General features: G+C 53.3%; 1 protein-coding gene across 1 annotated transcript in view; it reads left to right on the forward strand.

Moving 5' to 3' along the window:
* Nucleotides 1-1,041: 1,041 nt before the first annotated feature.
* The window catches only part of JPH2 (junctophilin 2), a 31,809-nt gene continuing 11,906 nt past the window's right edge, over nt 1,042-20,944 (forward strand). Inside the window, exons 1-2 of the mRNA XM_069034260.1 lie at nt 1,042-1,767; nt 9,101-9,884. Of these exons, the coding sequence (XP_068890361.1) occupies nt 1,389-1,767; nt 9,101-9,884 (1,163 nt within the window). The 5' untranslated portion in view covers nt 1,042-1,388. The remainder of the gene's footprint in view (nt 1,768-9,100; nt 9,885-20,944) is intronic.

Below are 20,944 nucleotides of genomic sequence, written 5' to 3' on the forward strand. Positions count from 1 at the left end.
CCTGCAGGTGTTCTGTGTTTATGTGCTGTCCATACACACAGCTTCTCTTGCAGTTATATATTGGGTGGTTCCTCTGTACCTTTTCTTCCTAGAAATGCCAGTGAGGAGGTTGTCCGAGTTGTAAAACTGTTACACGAGTCTGAACCCACCGCTGTTTGTAGCAGCTTTGTCCCAGAGTTTGGGGGGGAGGGGGGGGGTTTGGGATCTCCCCTGGAAGGGCTGATAACACCCCACACCTCCTGCAGCTTCTCAGCGTGGTAGTCAGTAAGGGAAGGTCATTTGTCCGTGGTCTTGCTGTGACAGTGTCTTTAGGAATGGGATGGGCGTGCTGCAAGAATGGAGGGCTTGGATTATCATTTCTCGTCCTCTGCCATCTGTATTTGGTGACATTACTACACACAAGGTGTCCTGTCCCTACTCTGTGTGTCTGCAGCTGTCTGTGATCTTTTCCACAGATCGACTAAATTCTGCTGCTGGCTGTTAAACAGAAGGAAATTTGGGAAGTTTGTTGTTGTTTGGGAGAGAGGGGCAAATGGCTACTGGTGATCTCCTTTCATTACCATAAAGCAGCTCTGGAAAGTCACTTGGGAAGCAGCGGAGGGGCTGAGTGAGCTGTACGCTGCACTCGGGTGACGGCTGGGCTCTAACTCCTTGTTCTACCTCTGTCCAGTTACACACGGTGTGAGTGAGCTGTCCCGGGCGCTCCGTCCCCGCATCCCGCGGCGCTCCGGCGGAGCGGGACAGCGGCTGCAGGCCCGGGGGGAGCGCAGCGGCCCCTTCCCAGGCTCTATTTTAAGCAGACATTTACTTTCCCAGCCTCTTCTCCGCCTGGATCCCTGCCCGGGGCGGGGGACGGCGGGGGGGTGGGATGTGTCTCTCTCCCCTCCTTCATAAAAGGGCCCCGAGGCGGGGGCCGGACTCCGGGGGGTTATTTTTGGGAGCAGCTCCTGGGATCCGATGGCCTTGTTAGGGCAGCGCTGACCTTTCTCCCGGCGGGGGAGGAGAGCGGGACGGGACGGGGCGGGCGGCGGCGGCCGGGCGGGGGAGAGCGGCCGGCTCGGGACCCCCATCCCTTCTCCGCCGCGGGGACCGGGACCCCCATCCCTCCCTCTGCCGCGGGGGCGGCTCCCCGGGCGGCCCATGCCCGTGCCCGCGGGGCAGGTACCGGCGCGGAGCGGCTGCCCCTACGGGGGGGCTGGGGCTCGGCCCGCCCCTCTCCCCTCCCTCTCTTCCAATTTCTCTCTCCTCCCGTGCCCCAGCCCCTCGGCCGGGCCGGGCGAGGCAGGAGCGGCCGCTCCCGGCGCCCAGCCCGTTCCCTCCGGGGATGCGGGAGCCCCGGAGCGCTGCCCCTGGGAACGCTGCCCGGCTGAGGGGCACCGGAGGGCACCATGAGCGGCGGCAGGTTTGATTTCGATGATGGAGGCGCCTACTGCGGGGGCTGGGAGGGGGGCAAAGCCCACGGGCATGGCATCTGCACCGGTCCCAAGGGCCAGGGGGAGTACTCAGGCTCCTGGAACTACGGCTTCGAGGTCGTGGGCATATACACGTGGCCCAGTGGCAACACCTACGAAGGCTACTGGTCCCAAGGCAAGAGGCACGGCCTGGGAATCGAGACCAAAGGACGGTGGGTTTACAGAGGCGAGTGGACCCATGGCTTTAAGGGACGGTATGGCGCGAGGCAGAGCATGAGCAGCGGAGCCAAGTACGAGGGTACATGGAACAATGGCCTGCAGGATGGCTACGGCACCGAGACCTACGCTGACGGAGGTAAGGGTGGCTCCAGAGGGAATGGGAGGGGGATGAACAGCGTCATACCCAGCCTGTGACAACAGAGGTTTCATGTTTTGTCCCTGCTGAAGAGGTGACCTGGCCCTGTCCCCACTAGTGAGCTCTAGACAGGCACAGTGTCCTACAGTGAGCCATTGGGGTGCTTCAATCAAGAAGGGGAGCTTGGGGTGCAGCCATCTCGTCAATGTGTGCGTGCCCGGATTTTCCCAGTTGGATGCAGCACGCGTGGCTCACTGTCTGCGGACACGAGGGAGGAGCAGCAGGAGCATTGCCCCAAGCTGCTCTTAAGTGCCTGTATTGGTAGTTAACACTAACCAACCTGATTTTATGTAGCCTTTGACTCCTGGTTCCACGAGGAGTGGTTATTGCAGCTTCTGGCTGAACCAGCCCAGAAAGTCCCAGCTGGTGCATGACCACAGCGAGCTGTGCACTCACCCACCAGGCAGCGAGCTGTGAATGTCGTTGTGTCAGATATAAGCCACCCACAGCATCACAGCCTGCTTTCCCTATGCATTAAACACTGCCTGCACGCCTCTGATGGGCTGCCTGCACATCTGCTTTGCAAAGAGTTTTGAGTCTATCTAAGCTGTTTAGAATATGTAGCCACACGCCCTTCCCCAAAATAAATCCCTTCGGTTATTTGGAAGCTTTCAACCCTTGCTACTATACAGCTGCACCATGTAGTCAGATATTTGTTGTGCTCTGTAAATGCTTGGTCTAATTGTGTTCTTGCATTAGTGGCAATTCTGGGGTTAGAAACATTGCAAGAATTTCTGTGCAAGTAATTTTGTAGCTCTTCAGCACTGTAATGTTCCGGGCTGCCCCATTTAGGATAGCTAAATAGAGAGAGTGATTTGAAAGAAATACCTTTCAAAATACAGATCAAAATTGCATCTATATTTATCTAGGACAGGCACTGGAGTTAGTTTATAAAGCAAAATACCCATAGTAATATAAATCTTCAGAATGAAAAGCATCACATTTATAGGCATTAGAAAAATGGACTCATTCAAGAGTGGCTTTCAGGGCTATGTTTTTCCTAAGTATTTCTCAATGAGTTGTGTGGGTTTGTGGCTGACTTTAAGCCTGGGAACAGAGTCTTGAAGTTGACCCATTTTCCTTGTGCCCTTGGATGTTGGAGGTACAGATATTAACTGACACATCCCTCCCTCCAGCTCCTTAAATTTTCTCCCCTCTCTGTCCTGTGGCTGTGGAATGGTTTAACAGGTAGGAGGTTGCATGGCCAGTTTGGTGCACAGAACCTTCACATGAGGCCAGAAGATGTGTAGGTGAAGTGGAAGATGTGCTCTGATGAGTAAAGAGCAGCAAGCAAGTGACTGTCAGCAACGGCTGCCGTGGGGAATTTCATTCTGGAGATGTCAAGGTCTCCTTTGAACTTGCACAGTTGCTTCCTTGCTGCTTCCTAAAACGCAAATCCTTCTAAGGGTGAAGGGCTTCTGGCATTCCAGTTAATGTTCTGGGGGAGAATTTTGGGTGTTAAGACTTGACATACGAGTTTGATTAGATATTGGACTGAAATCTTGGGGGAGAAGAGCGGGAAAGATGAGCCAATGCTTTCTCCTGTAAGGATATAGAATATCCTGCTTCTGTCAGCACAGCACTCCCCGGGGTGTTGTCCCACACCCAAGAACGTGCCAGCTGCATGATCCCTGGTGCCACTCGAGGCTGGCAGTTTAGCCCTGATCCATGAAGATGTGCCTTGCCAAAACACTGAGCTCAGCCCCATGAGGCTCACGAGGGTTGTACTGGGGTGCCCAGCGGCTGCTCCGTGTGCTGGGTCATCGTACCCTGGCTGATCTGAGCTGTTCATTCAATGCATGAGCCTCTCTGATGGCACAGGAACATGTAGAAAACTGCAGCCAAAGCCAGGGAGCACCATCCAGCTTCCCACCTGTAGGACAGGGGTGGAATGGTCTCACTGACCTGCAGGACCTTTTCCTCTTTTGTCTCCTCACCTGCACACAGTAACCACCTGCAAGATCCAGATGTGGCCAGAGTGCTAATGGGACCTGTTAATGTTTGAATTTGAGGTTGCCAAGATAAACATCTGGAAAGGCTTTGGATATCTGCCGTCCCTTGAGTAGGGGACACGATTCCCAAGTCCCTTGGAAGCCAGCCACACGAGGAAAAGGGTTCTGGGAATGTGCAGCTCTTGCCAGGTTGTCAGAAACTTTAGGTCATGGTTGGGCTGCTTGCAGATTTCGGGGAAATGTAGCTGATTCTGATGTTTTAAAATAGACTTTAACTTTTTATATATGCATATATATATAGACATACATAAAAATTTACATTTTAAAATATGCTTATAGGGTTGTCTGTGTTTGAATCTCGTGTCTGGCCAAGATTGGTGGCTAAAAAAAGCCCAAATCTGGAGTAAAGCTTTTTGAAATCTCACGTAGATTTTTGGTGTCTAATAAGAACCAGGGTCATGGTACAGTTCAGCCTGGGCACTGTGTGGGTTATTCACTCTCTCCCCACTACCAAAAGCCTATTTTTGTTAAAGCTATGGGAGACTGATGGCTTTAAGGAGCCTTCTGTAACATGGATTGAAATCAGCCAAGGGTATCAGAACCCCTGGGATGGCTGGGCAGATACAGTGACATTCTGATATATTTCTTTGGGCATCCGAGCTGGATGTATTTGTGTGTCCTGCTGTCACCAGGGAAGGGCTCAGAGCTCTTACAGGGGCAGAATGCTTTGGCTGAAGCAGACAGTGAGTGGGGTTGTGGAAGGTGTAGTATGAAGGAGCTCATTGTTCTGCAACATAAGACATGAGTAAACATGTAGTTATTTGGCTTTGCCTGGTGAGTTTTGTCCATGCTGTAAGGAAGGCCTCATTTTTTGGATGTTTTGTACATTTGACTGTGAGTCAAAACCCTGAGTCAAGTCTTACTGCAGAAAAAAAATCTCACTGCTTATGGTGAATTGTACTGCATACCCATGATCCACCCCAAAGCCTGTCTTTGCTGTACAAATAAGTGCTTGTATGTATCTATATGGGGGGGAAAAACCTCACTTGCAATCACAGCAGCCTAAAACCAACTTATTTTTGATGCTGCAATTTGTTCTTTAGGGTGCTAAGGAAAACAGCAGTGTCAATTAACCACGGGGAAACAATTAGACCAGTCAGTGATCACAAGACCACAGAAGAGGGGAAAAGAAATGCAGAAGTGCTTTACTGGTGAGATGAAATGAGTGATATGGAGCAGCACAACTCCTCCCTGTGGCAGGGCAAGTGCAGTGGAAAGGGGCCTGGACTGGGGCAGAAGGAGCACCACCCATGGGATTGTGGCTGGGAAAGGAGGAAAGGGGCCCGGGAGAGCCATGATGGTGCTGGTTTTTGTCTGCTGCCTCTGTGCCAAAGCTCCTGCCTGGCTTAGTGTGACCCATGAATTAATATAGTGAATTTTTTTACCTCTCTATGTAGTTTTCTTTGCCTTTCTTTTCCAGCAGGACCCACCAGACAGTACTGCTGGCACCAAAAAGCAGCACTCAGTTTTTGCTGGCCTGTCCTGCACATGGTGCTGTGCATTGTTTAAATGTCCCTGGCCACTTACACTGAGTTCTAACCTGCCTGTCATCGCAGTATCTGGGTGACAGCAGGGGACTGTAGGGCAGGGATCCAATTTGAGCTGTGTGCATTATTTACATAGTTGTTTGTATTATTTACATTCATCACTAATTATATGGGAGCCTTGAGACAGGCTGGGAAGGGGAAGTGTGTCACTGCTGGGGATGGGATCTTGCTGCCGGGCTGGAGGGCACCGGGAGCTGAAGCATTTGCATTTGATGCAGGCATGCACCATCCCATCCTGCTGCCAGGGTGAAGCAGAGGGTGCTCCCACCCCTTTGGAGTGTTTGGAGGTAAAGGCTGCAGGGATGTAATTTCCATCAAACCTACAATTTAATCCTTCCTGTCCTATGAAGTTATCCTGGCAGCATCCCCTTGTTGAGGCTGTGCAGAGGTGATGAACTGTATTCCTGGGGGCTGCAGAGGAGCCGGTGGTTTTTGTCATTAGGACAAGTAAAAATGCAGCCAGTAAAGGATTATTGAGGTCCTGTCCCACAGTAATCACACCCCAATGGGATGATGTGACTCTGTCTCACTGCCCTGATGAATCACCAAGGCTCGGGAGGCAGGGAAGTGGGCTCTGTCCCATTCTCATCCTAAACAGAGATTTATTTGTTCCACATCCATTGCTTTTTAATTATTTTTTGCAGAACCTCAGATGTGTGTGAGCTTGTGGCAGCCTGGCTGACAGCTCTGTGTGCTGCCCGTCCCCCCTTGCCCAGGCTGTTTTGGTGTTGGGGTGTGGTGGTGGCTCGGTGGCTCTGCAACCCTGCTGCAGAGAGATTTTGCACAGCCCCATTTTCTCCTGAGCTTACTGCACTGGGCCGTGCTGGTGAGGCAGGGCTTGGCTCTGCTCAAACCTTGCGTGCCCTGACGCACGGCCGCCGGCGCCTCCAGCCGCTCCCCGCAGCCTCTGGCTCCGCTCCAGGGGTGGTTTATGGCCCTGCCCTGGCACGAAGCCTCAGCCGGGCAGGGAATGGCAGCATGACACGGACATGGCAGTGCCTGCTCACCCCCGCCTTGGCTGAGCAGCCGTGGGCAGCACTGTGTCAGTGCCCTCCGTTCATCCAGGCAAGGTTGGCACCTCTGGTCACAGGGACGATGTTGCTTGTGCTGTAGCAGCTGAAATCAGGGAGCAGAGACCAGCCTGCAGAGCTGGTGTTGAGCCCTGTGTTGAGGGTGGCACCCCCATCCCTGCTCCCTGGAGACCCACTGTGCCATGTGGCTTTTCCCACCCAGCTGGCTCTGGTGCTGTTCAGGGGGACAGGGGGGCTGGGGATTTGCTGGAGTGCAGCAGCTGCTCTGGTCTGACCCCTGAGGAGTGGCTGAACCCCCTTAACCTGCAAGACTTTTCCGAAGTTCCTTTTCCAGGGAATTAACATGGCGGCATTATCAGCTGCAGCCTGATACGTGTGAAGTTGTTCCCATCCTAGGAGAAGGTCTCCAATGTCACCCTGATCGTGTGTCAGCCCTTCTCGCTGGCTGGGCGAGTGGGATGGAGCACTGACCTCACCAGGGAGGGACATGGGGCACTATGGGGGTCTCTTGAACTTCAGTTTGCACTTGGAAGACTCATCACCATTTTACAGGCAGGGATTTGGGAGCACAGTGAGGAACACGCCCCGATGCCTGGGATCTCCAGTGATGGTCCTTGACTCCAGGCTCGTGCCCAAATCCATGCTTATTTTTCCTTATTTTTCCCTCGCAGAGCTTCAAGCTCTGCCAAGAAAATGGGCAATGGCCCCTTGTTCTGGCAAATGGCTCCCCATGGCTGGCTGCAGTCTGCAAATACTCTGTACTACATGAATCCCTACTTTTTTTGTAGGGGAGACCAACTGTTCATGGGGACCCCAAAATCTCTGTGTTGCAGGGTGAGTAGGGGCTGGCTTGGGGGCAGCTCACCCAGGGCAGCAGCTGCTGCTCACTCGGGCACTTCTTGTCTTTCCTGGCCCTCAGCACTGTAAGTTAACACTCCACAGGCGGGTCCAAAGAGGATTTCAACGAAACCTGAAGCTTGGGGGGAGAGATTATGCTGCAGAAGTAGCCTGGGAGACTGTAAAATATGCACTCCCACAATCGCCAAAGAAGGAACTGGATTTGTTCCTTGGGGAGCAGGGTCATCCCTGGGCTCAGTAATAGTGTCTGAGGGGGGAGATTAATGCCTTGAAGATGGGTCACCCCCTTCCATCTCATTTGAGCCTCCCCAGGACCATGGGAGTGCTTGCTCTCCCAAAATCACGTGTCTTCTGGTAGGTCACTGCTTTTTGCAAACGAGGTTTAGGACATTTGTCAGTGAAAATACCCCCAGCACAGCTGACCCTTTGCTTACATGAAGCAGTACCTGGGAGAGTAAAGGAATAGAGTGGCCTTTCCAAAGGCATTTGTGCTCCCCCATCACCCTCTGCCTGTGCCCCAAGCTGAGAGAGCTGCTGGCAGCCTCTCTTCCACAGGGTGCTGGTCTGGGGTAGGATGGCCCATTCCAGGACCTGTAATGCCAGGAGCAGAGTGGAATGCTGCTTTGTTTTGGGTGGTTTGCTGGTTTCTGAGGCAACTGCATCTATAGACTGACAAGAGCCAGGCTGGGAAAATGGCTCATCCCATCCCATCCCATCCCATCTCATCCCATCCCATCCCATCCCATCCCATCCCATCCCATCCCATCCCATCCCATCCCATCCCATCCCATCCCATCCCATCCCACAGGGCTCAGAAATGCTCTGACCTTCCCTGTGCTGGCATGGTGGGTGTTATGGGTGAAGGCTGTCTCTTGCCCCACCAGCCCCCTGCCCTTCCCAGGAGCTCTTCTTGTGGGGCTTCTGATGCAGCTAATTTAAGTCTCTTGACATCCTGGTAAGAAAAGTCAGAGTGGGGGTCTCCGCTCTGCTGGAGCCTGCAAGTGTGCTCACCTTTGGGATCAGGGGGTCTGGAGAGGAGCAGTGTCCCAGTCCTTCAAGGTGTCACTGCCAAAGTCCTGCTGGTCCTTAGCAGGGTCCTGTACCCAAGGTGCAGCCCTGGCCACGGTGAACACAATCCTCTCTTTGTCTCCCATCATCGTCTGCCCTCTTGAGCTGGGTCGGGAGGAGTGTGGTGGGGTGATGCTTTTTGGGGCAGAGCTGAAGGAACCCCACAAAGAGCTGCTTCTCTCCTCCCTTTTTTGCCCATCTCTTTCTTTGTGCAGTGTGGCACAAGCCTTGATCTTGGGAACTCAGAGAAGCCATATGTCAGCACCAAGGAGATGTGGCTTCAGGTACCAGGGCAGTCAATGGACATGTGGGATCCTGACTCAGGGGTCTAGAGATGGTCCTGGCAGCCTGCAAGTGGCAGACTGCAGAACAGGCTGAAAGGGACTGTCATCAAGCCAAGGAGAGATGTGCCACTGCAGCTCAGATGCCCGCTGGGGCTGCTGCCACCCTCTGCACAGCCCAAACTCCGCCCCTCGGGGCTGCCTCCCACTCCCTGCTCTGGATGCAAATCCAGATCCCATACAGTAAGTGGCTTTGGGTTTGCACCAGTGTCCCCTGGTGCCTCAGTCCCTTTCCAGCGAGCTGTCACCTGCCAGCAGAGCCTCTTGGGCTGGTGTCCTCTGCTCCCTAGGCACCGATGCTTTAACATGTGGGTGAGCACCAGTGGGGTTGGGGTCGGTGCAACCCCACAGCTCACCTCCCTTTGCTCTCCCAGGACCAAGCTGCTTTCTTACCCTGCCCCTCTTGTCTCCTGCAGGCACGTACCAGGGCCAGTTCACCAACGGCATGCGGCACGGCTACGGCGTGCGGCAGAGCGTGCCCTACGGCATGGCCTCCGTGGTGCGCTCCCCGCTGCGCACATCCCTGTCCTCCCTGCGCAGCGAGCACAGCAACGGCACCCTGCCCCAGCAGGACTCGCCCGCCGCCAACCCCGAGAGCCTGCCCCTCTCGCCCACCATCACCCGTGGCGGCTTCGCCCTCAGCCTCTACGCGGACGCCGAGGCCGGCAAGCCCAAGAAAGGGGGGCTCTTCCGCAGGGGCTCCTTGCTGGGGAAGCTGAAGAAGTCCGAGTCCAAGTCGTCCCTGGCCAGCCAGAAGAGCCGCGTCAGCTTCCTGAAGAGCGAGAGTGGGATCAGCTCGGCTGCCAGTGACGCCACCTCCACTGTCAGCCTGGGCGAGGGCGCCGAGGGCGAGGAATACACCCCCTTCGAGTCCGACATCGATGCCACCACCACGGAGACCTACATGGGCGAGTGGAAGAACGACAAGCGCGCTGGCTTCGGCGTCAGCGAGCGGTCCAGCGGGCTCAAGTACGAGGGCGAGTGGCTGGACAACCTGCGGCACGGCTACGGCTGCACCACGCTGCCCGATGGCAAGAAGGAGGAGGGCAAGTACCGCCACAATGTCCTGGTCAAGGGCATGAAGAAGCGTGTGATACCCCTCAAGAGCGCCAAGATCCGGCAGAAGGTGGACAGGAGCGTGGAGGGGGCTCAGAGGGCTGCGGCCATCGCCCGGCAGAAGTCAGAGATTGCAGCATCCAGGTGGGTGCTTGGAGCTCCAATGCCCAGGTTCCCGTGGTGATGGTCCCCATCCCTCGTGTTCAGGAGCTGTCCTTTTTCTCATCCCCTCTCCTGTCCCCCTGCAGCCCTGGTCCAGAGGGGAGGTGCTGGACAGCAGGAACTGTTGCCAGCCCTGGCACTCAGCAGGACAGGGAGCATCCTGATGCTGTGCTGGGCTGTCAGAGCTGCTGGGCATTGTTGGGGCAGCATGAGAAACAGTGGGGTTTGATTGTGGTAAATCCAACAGGCTCGTGAGCAGCAAGATGTGTCCTAGACAAACTGGAGCTGCAGCAGAACACAGCTTGGCCCTGGCGTGGCTCTGTGGGGAGTTTGTGGGATGCGTTAGGGTTGTCAAGTTTAGCAGCTGAGTGTAATTGCTCCACTGTCCCTCCTCGGATGGAGGAGAGAGGAAATAAGAGTGGCTTCAGAGTCTGCCTGGAAAGGGCAGGGGAAATTCTCCTCCTCCAGCTCACATCCCTGCCTGTGTCTGAGCTGTGTTGGCAGCATGCTCCCCCTGAAGCATTCCTGCCAGTCTCAGAGCCAACCCCGCAGACAACAAAGGTCTGGGAGGCAGGGTTGGAGCCTTCACTTTTCTCCTCTTGGGGAAAAGTGGTCGTAACAGTCCTTGAGGTTTCACCTGGCCTCTCCAAGAAATCCTCACCCTGCACAGGCTTTGCTCAGCTGCTGGGCAGTGGCTGTGACTCCATGGCGGTCCTGTCTCACTCTATTTAATTCCTGTTTAATTATCAGTTACTTCATTATCAAGTAGATGGGGGAGATAAATGAGGACACCTATTCCCAAACCCCATTCTGCTCCTTGGAGAAACCCCTGCTTTACTCTCCTGGCAGCCATTTCTTCTCCAAGCTTTTGTGGGGAGCATGACTGGGTTTTTTTTTTAACAAAACCCGGTTGCCTCAGGGACTGGTGGAGAAAACCCAGCAGGATTGCAAGTGAAGTTCCATGCAGGGCCAGCTAGGATAAAAATAACAGGCTGGGGTGGTGTGGGGCCCTGAATCCTCCTGGCAGGGCAGGCTCAGCCCGACACCAGCTTTGCCGTGCCCGGGAAAAGCGTGTGGCCACGGCGTGAATAAGGAGGCTGGAGCTGCGAATGCTGCTCCCCGAGAGCTTGGCTGGTTTACACAAACCTCTTTTTATTATACACTATTTACACTTTGGATCAAAAGCGGCTCTGCAGTGTTTTCAATCAGGGGCTGGAATGCACCCGCTGCCCTGGCGGGGACTGCATCCCTCCCCAGTGCGGCCGGGGAATAATTTCCTATTAAGGAAACCTTGGAGCTGGAGGAAATAAGAGTGGAAGCTGGTTTCCTCCAGAGAGTCCTCAGCCAGCAGACCCTGCAGTGGTATGGCTGCTGGGCAGGGAAGGGATCGCTGTGCTTGCTGGCAGTGTGGAACCCCAGTCCTGTTCCTGCGGCACTGCTTCCAGCTGAGCTGGACCCGCTGGGAAAGGGGAATTCAGGCTCCCCGTCCTGTAAACTTTAGCTCAGTGTTTCCATCAGTGTTTATTCCTGGTGTGTGTTGCCCAGGGCAGAGCCACTCTCTCTACCTGATGCCTTTTGTAAATCTGACTCGTGCTCTTCTCCCTCCTCCTTTCACCTCAGATCTGGGATAGAGAGTAAATCTACATTATTTTTCCTGGAGAAGGTCCTTAGTTTAAACCCCAGCTCTGCTACCACCTTTTGCTTTGGCCTTGAACCTTGCCTCAGTTTCCACACCCAGGGCAGAGAAATTGCGGACAGATTGTGAAAACGGATTATTACAGTTTATAGAAGGGCTGCACTATCATTAGCACTGCCTGAGCTCATAACTGTAAGGTGGAGCTTTCTAGATGGAGCCTTTACATTTCTCCTCAGATGGTAGTGTGCCCCTTACCCAAAAAAATGCCTTTGAGGCTACACCCATCCTTTCCTGGGGGAAGATGTGTAAGATGTGTAAGATGATTACTAGGCACTAATTACCAGGACACAGCAGGTGGGCTGTGCAAATTCCCAACTACCCCTGCTCACCTGTGCTGTTGTACATGGATGTTTGAGCTTCATTTGCTTGTAGCACTCAGGGGAGCCCCTTGCAGAACTAAACTGCCCTAACATCCAGCCTTCTGCTGTCTGGGGGTGAAATGCCAGGCCAGATTTCTCCCTTTTGCACCATAAAAGGCCCTTTAGGGATAGAAATTCCGAGGAAAACAAGCCCAAGCACTGGAAGCTGCCTCAGCCAGTTGCACCACAGGAATCCCAGGCACGTGCTCAGCTCTGGGGTGCACGGCTGGAGGCTGTCAGCAGCACTGAGGGGTGCCCTGTCTGTGAGCTTTGGGCTGAGAGCAGCAGCAGCCAGGGACGATGGTCAGTGTGGTCACCAAACCTCCCCTGTCCCATGCTCCACTCTGAGGGTGTCTGAGGCACCAGGCTGCTTCACAGCTCCTGTCCCACCTGCTGTTTCACTTTGGGTGTTCCAGCCAGGGCCGTGGGCAGAGCCAGCTGCTGCCTGCCCTACTGCCTCTCCTGCCCCAGCAGTGCTGCCCTGGCCTCCTCAGCTCCCTCCTGAATCCTCCTGGGTTGGCAGTGCAGCTGCTTTCCCAGTTGTGCAAGTAGCTGAGGACATCTTCTCACTGTCAGCTGAGGGAATAGCTCCGTTTCTCGTTATTTCAGTGAAAATCATTTGGCATGGGGCCATGCTGTCCTGAGCAGCCCATCCAGCTTCACTCCATGCAAAGCCCATTGGTGCTGCTCGGATGTTGGATAAAAAACCCTGGGCATGCCTATCAACAGCTCTGGAGATCAGCTAGAGGCATGGAGCTGACGGAAGCTGGAGTATGAATCCTCACCCAGGCTGCTCTCGCTCGGGAGAAAAGTCACCTTGGGGCACAGCCTCTGTGGCAGCTGGTAGACGTGGCTTCACCCCTGCCCAGGGGTAGCCACAGATGGATGTGGGGTTAACACACACTGTCCAGTGTTCATTATCTCTGCCCTGTACTGCTGGTGCTCCAGGACTTGTCCTGCTGTGATCCCAAGGGACTCCTGTCAGAGCTAGGACACGGCTGTTCCTGCAGTGCCAGGTGAAGGCACCTGCTACATCTCTCCAACCTCCCCTTTCCCACCATCCATCCTGACTGGGGACTCCTTTGAAAAAAAGTTGGGGTGGCTGGGAAACACAGGGAGAATGTGGGATCACAGCTGGGGCTTCACCTCCCTGGAGCTGAAGTAGACAAACTGGCTGGAGAACTCTGAGGAGGGGACAGCTGCCCTGCAGTATTATGGGCACACAGGCTGGTACAGAATAGAGTGCTTTGTACCCCGGGTACTTGATGATCCTTGTGCTTGGGGAGCAGTGTGTGTCTGCCTGTCAAATGGGGAGGATGGTCCTGTGGAATACAGGGAGAAGAAGCATGAAAATGGTTGGCTTTCATCTCTTCAGAACAGATGAAAATAAAATAAAATAAAACAAGAGGAAGGGAAGGACTGTCTGCAGGGGGAACCTTTGATTTTTTTGAAATGTGTGCTCAGTAACTGGGCAGCTTTTACAGGGGTTTTCCTTCTCTTTGGTGCTTTTTAAGGACAAAATGAGTGTAAATACTGCAAATCCCACCTCTGTCCCACTGCAGCAGTGTCTGACGTCTGCTTCTGCACGTGGTTGTGCTTCCCAGTGACTTGGACCAAAATCAATGGACGGACTTGGCCATGTGTCCTGCAAGGCACGGGTCTGGCCAAGCTCTGAGGTCCTTTGACGGGTGCACGTCCTGGCAGTAACACCTCAGATACATCTGCCCCATGTCACAGGATCAATAGGGCAGCAAGATATTAGAGGCTATGATGGCTGCTGGGCTTCACCAGTTTGTCCTCATGTGCTGGCCCTGTAGCCCCTGTGTGGTTTATGCCTGGAGAGTGCAACTCCAAGTGAATATATTTTGGATTTATTTTTGTTCTAATGTAATATCTGTAGGTATCTGTAGGAATTTCTAGACTGTGTTCTGAAGTGTGGGGCATCAATTCCTGATTCAGTGGGGTTTGCTCATTAGGGTGAGCCTGGGATGTGCCAGGAATCACACTGGTGTGGCTTCCCCACCACCGACACACGGACATTGTTCTCAGCGTGAGCTTTTGCCTTGTTTTGAAGCCTAAGTTGATTTTCTATCTGTACCCATGACTTTGGGGCACATCTTAGCTCTCACTTCAAATAACAAGAGCGCTTGACAGCTCCTGTATCACTTTCCAAGCCTCTTCTGCCTGGCTGCATTCCCGGCAGTGTCGCCGCTGTCTCCCTGTGCTCAGCATTTCCAGGCTGCGTGGCCGGGCAGCAGCGAGCGTCTCCTTGGGGAACGCGGGTGTGTGGTGCAAATGACGTCCCAAAATCGCTGGAGTCAGCAGAGGCTCCTGACTAAATAAGGGCAGGCAGAGCAGGGCTTTATCAGCACGGCCTGAGTGTGACAGCTGAGAGCTGGGGCTGGGGCAGCCCACGCCGCTGGGGCTCGGCTGTGTGCTCCCACTTGGAAGGTGCTTTATTTGGCACAGCTCTGCCCTTGTCCCCACTGCTCTTGGGGCTTCAAGCTGCTGGTAGGGGAAGTGGGCAGCCAAAGGGACAACTTCCCGAGGCACCTCTTTAGTGAGGTGTGGTGTGTGTCTAGTGCAGTGCTGGGCTAGTGGCCACGGTGGCCTTGGCGCTCCTGTGGCTGACAGCACAGCTCAGCTTCCCTGAGGCCAGATTTCAGACCTGGGATTTTAGGTCTGTTGAATCAGACTTGGGGTTTGCTCTGAAAAGCTTTAGGTTTTTTTTAAAATGTGCTTTTAGCCAGAGGCAGAAGCATTAGACACTTCAGGAGTTCAGCACATTCCCAGACCTTTAGGTCTAAAGCTGGAGGAGGCCAGGATGCTCACGGCCACCCTGCGAGAGTGGGCAGCAGCAGCAGTGGCTCAGGACAGTCCCTGTCAGGACAGGAGGGAGCAACTGATCCTCCTCTGCTCTCCCTGCCTCACAATCTCTCTGCTCCAGGACTCCCCAACTCCGTGTGTGATGGATGGGTGTGTAATTAGGAGGCAGCAGCAGGCAGGAGATGGGCAGAGCTCTTCCCAGCACTGGGTGGGTTATTGGCTGCCATTTGCCAGGGAGGGACACAGGAGTTGGGAGCAGCATTTCTGCACCTGTGTGATCGGACACCAAAGATCAGAGATGTCACAGCCTGACCACTCAGGGGGCTTAAAAGACAAGCTCATGGAGGTGCAGGGGGGCTCCCCACAGGATGCAGTGGAAGGGTCACTCCTAGCAAGATACAACCACACCTGGAGGCAGTGGAGTGGCCTGAGCTGAGCACAGCTCCTCGATGGCTGGGTATTCTGGCTGCTTCAGGAATTCTGGCTGCCCAACAGCCCCCATAGTGGAAATCTGCATCTCAGTGCTTCCATGGGCAGGATTCAGTGAGTCACTGTGCACATGGACAGGGAGAAACAAGGGCAGCCACACAGCTGCTGCTATAGCTGAGTGCCAGGACACAGCATTGAGGGGATGCTCCTCAGTCCTGCTGTCCCAGTAAAGACACTTCTCACAGAGCTCGGTGTGTTTATAAACAGGATAATCTTGTTTCATCACCCTTGGTTAATAGAAGCCCAGTTTCTGGCATCTATTTCTGCACCAGCCGAAGCCCAGGGCTGGGACTCTCCCACTTTCTGTGTGGCACAGCAGTCTCCAGCTCTGCAGAAATATTGCTGTTTTCAAACCTCTGCCTGATCCTCATTCCACTCATCCACTGGAGCCATGCAGGGAGAGGGCTGTAGGGTTTGGGTGAAGTCTTCTCTGCTCCTGATCCAGTGTGGCCATGGGGACAGCAAGCCCCAGTGCTGGGGTCCAGAGCCAGGATCAGACACCCACCCCAGCTGTGGGACCCCCACCGTGTGTCCTTCCACACAGGGGGGCTGTGTGTGAGGCTCTGTGGGCTGGAGGGATTCAGTGTCACTGGGTGAGGGATGGTGTGATGCCTTCACCCCTTTCTTCCAGCCCTCTCCTGGAACAGCCTCATCCAGGCTGGCTGCAGTTCCAGCACTGACACATTTTTGGCCCACCATGCTCCTTACACGGGATGTGCTCTGACTCTGGAGGAGGGTGCACGGCTTTATCTGTTTTCCACCCACCTCACATGAATTTCCTCAGGCATTTTCATGCCTTATTAGGGTAAGAGGGAACACACACGTTCAGTAGCTCCAAGGAGAAGGCGTCTGCTGGACAGCACACAGTTTTCTCCAGGGCTTCCTGGGTTATCAGGGTTGAGGCAAGCAAGGCTATGGCTTGCAGGGATCCCCTCAAGAGCAGCAGAGATGGGATGGCAGGATGGCAGCCCTAGGGATGGGTACAATTCAGATAGCCAGCCAGGCAGGGAAAGTGGAATTAACAGGCTGTTCATTCCAACCTTGTGGGAAATCCTTATCTCTACAGCTTACAAACACAGAAAGGGAAAAATGAAGTGTGACTTTCATCTGCAAAAATGACTGTGGAAAATGATAGTGTCTCATTCAATTGATCTGCTGCTGCGAGGAACAAGAAGGCTCTGACTCCCATCCAAATGCTTGGAATCAGCCGGCAGGGAGCTGGGCTTTGAAATCATCAAATTCAATCATGCTTTGCTCAGAGGTTATCATCATTTCAGTGGAATGTGAAACAGCCTTATCTTGAAAAAGAAATAATATTTGAGTAAAACGTCCAATTTAAATAGAAAGCCTGCGATGCGGAAACCTTCCCTCCTTCTGGAGGAGGGGCATTTTTTTCAGCTTGTCCTGGTGCTGAGCCAGAGCCCTTTGGCTTTCTCAGTCCAAGTTTTTTCATTTTTCTTCTGCAAAGCCTGATGATTGTTCAGTGAGGGCTGGCAGGGACCGGGTGTCCCGTCTGCCTGGGTGCACTCAGCAGCCTTGGTTACAGGTGCATGGGAGCTGCAGGCACTGAAGTGTGGGACGTGGACTGGGTGGCCTCACAGCTCCCAGCTCCCTCTCTTCTTTCTCTCGGACCTCAGATCTGTGAACATCAACTCCAGAGACTTAGAAGGCTGGGAGAGAAAGGCTCCTACTTTAAATTTTGATAAGTAGTTGGGGTTTTGGGAAAATGCAGTATTTTAAGAAATATGCCTTCATTTTCCTAAAAAAATTCTGCTTTTTGCTTTTTTTTTTTTTTCTGGGGAAAAAGCCCCACAAAACAGATACAGCAGTTCCTCACTCTTTTGGTTTGGATTGCTGAAATCTGAAAAACGTTTGATTTAGAAGTTGCTAAAACTTCTGGTTGAAGAAACCAACAAACTTAGAGTGAAAACACAGACTTTCTGATCCATTTTAGTGCTGGTGGATCAGGCAATCAGGTAAAACACACTCCACTTATGGATGCTGTCTGTTTGGCACAGCCTGGGGCTGGGCAGCAGATCCTGGGTCAGGCAGGCTCCCTCAAAACAAATGTTTGCTGTATCCCTGGTCTTTCTTGGAAATGGGAATTCCAAGGGCAGGGCAGGGAGCCGCCCCTGCTCGCTCAGTGCAGGTGCAGGCAGGGAGGCAGGAGCACACCAGGGATGGAAAGGCTGAAGAACCCTGATTGCCTATGTCCTATAAAGATGTTTTGATGTACTTGTCAGTGGGATAACCCGCTCCTTTCATCTTGCAGTAGTACCTAATTAAATCAGGGTCCTCAGGGCATTTGCTGAGACCCTTTGGTAATAGTGTCCTGGAAGCTGGAATAAATCACTGGCATTTGGGCATAGCCCCAAGGCTGTGCTGCTCTGAGGGACTTGCTCCTGCTTCTCCGGTCTCCACTCAGTCTGCACCCAGAGCAGCAGAGTGGCCCTGAAAACCAGGGGGAGAAGGAGAGGGTCCAGCTGGCAGCTGCAAATCCCCCTTCTCCCCTAAGATATCTCTGTGGATGCTCTGATGAGCTGCTCCCAGCCTGACTGTGCTGGCAGGACAGGCTCCAGAAGGGCCAGGAGCTGCATGTTCTGCCTGTCTGAGGCCGGTGCTGTGTCCCTGGGCCGTGGTGCCATCCTGGTTCCAGCAGCCCTTTGAGCCGACAGGCTCTGGCTTGCTCTGCTCCATTTGGAGCCAGTTCTGGGCAGCTGCTGGCTGCATCCTGGGGCTGTGGGGGAAACAGAGAGCAGCTGTGGGCTGTGCCAGCCCCAGGGGCTCATCACAGCCCATGGGCTCCCGTGTGGGCTGGCACAGCCAGGCCCTGATGACCGCTGGCCACCCGGTCCCACTCAGCTCCCGGAGACAGATCGAGCAGATCCTCTCGTACGCGGGGCTGGGGTGAGTAGGTTGTGATCTTACTGAAGACAGCTGCAGATCTGTCTGCTGAAAGATTAATATCACTTTAACTGTTCCAAGGGGAAGTATCCCTCAGCGAAAGATGCAAGTGGCTCAGAGCTATTTGGGGCTAAGGATAACATTTCAGTATTTTAAAAATTCACCAAGTAATCATAAAGGCTGAGCTCGTTAGGTGGCAGGGAGTTCTGCCAGGGCTGTGCTCCTAAAGCACTGTACAGAAAGGGATGCTTTTCTCTGGGCTGAATGGCCTGGTCATGCCCTTTCTGTGGAAGGAAGGAGAAAAGGTCTGATTTATTCAGCCAAGTAGCCTGAGCATGTACAAAGTGCTACCACTTCTATGTAAGTGCTGGCACTGAGAGGAAAAAGCCTGGGGCATCTCATGAGCTGCTCTGCAAGGTCAGGATGGTTTCTCTTCTTGGATTTCTGCTTCGGTAGTATGGAGGTGTTTCCTTAGGAGGAAAGTTGTGTTGATTTATGCTTATTTCACAATTTAGATTGCACCTTGCAGGTGGAGTCCATATTATAAAGCAGCAAAGGTTCATGCACCCCAGGAATGTCAGAGTGGAAGTGGAGTGGGTACATTCATGTGACTGATGGAACAAAAAGAGCAAAAGGAAGGTGAATGGTACAGCTGTCTGTCAGGGCAGGACACCCATGAGATGAGACAGATGGGTTTGGCTGAGGGCAGGGACAGTGGCATGAAAGGTGGACTGAAGAGGCACATTCAGTCCCATGGGCTGGTTACAGGCAAATGAGGGTAGCAGAGTTTTGCTGGTATCTGCATGCATGTGGACGCAGAGGGAGAGACACAGATTGGAACTGAGCAGGAAGAAAGGGATGCTCCAGCTATATAGGTGACACAAGTATGAAGATGGTAGGTCAAATGGAGAAGCCAGAAAGTTCTGTCCTAGTCAGGATGTAGAATCATAGAATTCTGGAAGGGACCTTTAAATGTCATCCAGACCCAGCCCAGGTGTGTGCTGGTCAAGTCTGAGTTGTCTTGGCCTTCACGGTGTGAGCACAGAAGGGACCGTGTTGCCATTAACAAAAATGTTTCTCCAGCTTTCCCTTGATCCCTTCTGAGTGGCACAAACATTCCTGCCAAGACAAACAATTATTTTAAGTTTCTTCAGAAGGACAGAGTGATTCCTGCTGGATGCTGGAGTAGGGATTTGGCTGAGAGTGGAAAAGCCAGTTTCCAGGAGAGAGGAGTTCAGCAGAAGACTCTCTTCCTAGAACTGACTCATTAATTACTTTTGCTTAATGGTCTTCTAGACAGCTCCTAATACCAAGAATGGCAACAATCATAGAATCATAGAATCATAGAATGGGTTGGGTTGGAGGGGTGTTCAGTTGGTCCTTGCTCAGGGTCTGCTGAATCAATGGGAGAAGGGAGACCCTGGAGAAGGAAGGACAGTGCTGCACAGGCCTGTTATTCCCCTAATAAGCAAATGTGAAGGTAGACAGCTGAACTGTTCCCCTATTTCTAGCTGCAAGGTCATTGCTGCGTCCCCAGGCACCTCAGCCCTGTCTGGTATTTGCAGTATTCCCTGCTAATTCCAATTTCATTTGCCGTCTAATCCAATGTGGATGTGCAAAACCACATAAACTGTCCAAAGAGATGGGCGTGCTGGCTCGGTTTGGGCCTCACCTGTTAGCGCGGTGCTCAGCTGCGGCTCGTGTGTCCACGGGGGATTTTAGCAGCAGTTGGAGGAATGATTCAGGCAGTGTTTCTGGGAGATGGCCAGGAAGGACAGGAGTGGTGCTCTGTCCTGCACTGGTACAAAAACGATTAGAGCATTAGAGCCATGCCAGAGGAGCAAATGAAGCAGCATATGCATTTAACCCTCCCGTCCTGCTGGGGTGTGAAGCCTGGCAGCCGCCGTGATCCAGCCGTAAGGCAGTGGCAGCAGGGCTGGGACAGGGGCTGCAGACATTGCCCACATGCCTCCCCTCAGCTCGGCACCAGGCTGCTGCTCCTCCTTGCAAAGAATTCACTGGAGCTATTTTTAACAGCACTGCCCAGGGAGATGGCTCAGAGTGCAGTTGGGAAGTGCTCATCCTGGCAGTGCTGCCTTTTGGGACAGGGAGCACCGGTGTGGGTGTGTGAAGGCTCCTCTTTGTGTTTATTTCCTCCAGCTGGATGTGTTTATTGTTCGTGGCTCATTTTCCAGTGCTGCCTTGAAAAGGGTCTTTTGGATTCTGCTGCTGGCTGCTCTAAAGCCTCATGGTCTCTGTTTCAGTTTCCTGCTGAGCTCCTCTATCTCCAGACTTTCTCCTCTGCTGTTTTTTGCAGGGGCTGTTTAGTGCAGAGATACTGGGAGCTGACAACACAACAGCAGTAAATAAAAGTGTGGCCCTGATTAAAGTGTGCCTGAATAGCATCAAATTTATCAAGGCTGGCATTTCCTTTTTGTGAAAGCTCATTCTGCTTTTTGAGATCTTAACCTTGGAAGAAATTTTTTTTCTTGCACGTTTCACTTCTGAGGTTTGAAAATCACCTTCCTGACACCCTCAAACCTCCCTGGGCTTTTTCTTTCCTTAACTCCTGCTCCTGGCAGACCCCAGGCTGTGGGATGGGACAGGCTCTTGTGCTGCGTGCACTGGGCTCTCCCAGGGTGGCTGGCGTTTGTCTCCTGCTTTGCTGCCAGGGACAAGTTTTCCTCTGTGCTGAACTCTCAGGCTCTGCCAGCCACATGGATAAATAATAAATTCAGGGATACTCGAGGCCAGTTAGATGTTATTGT

This window comes from Aphelocoma coerulescens, chromosome 20 (assembly GCF_041296385.1).
Source record: "Aphelocoma coerulescens isolate FSJ_1873_10779 chromosome 20, UR_Acoe_1.0, whole genome shotgun sequence".
Taxonomy (NCBI): domain Eukaryota; kingdom Metazoa; phylum Chordata; class Aves; order Passeriformes; family Corvidae; genus Aphelocoma; species Aphelocoma coerulescens.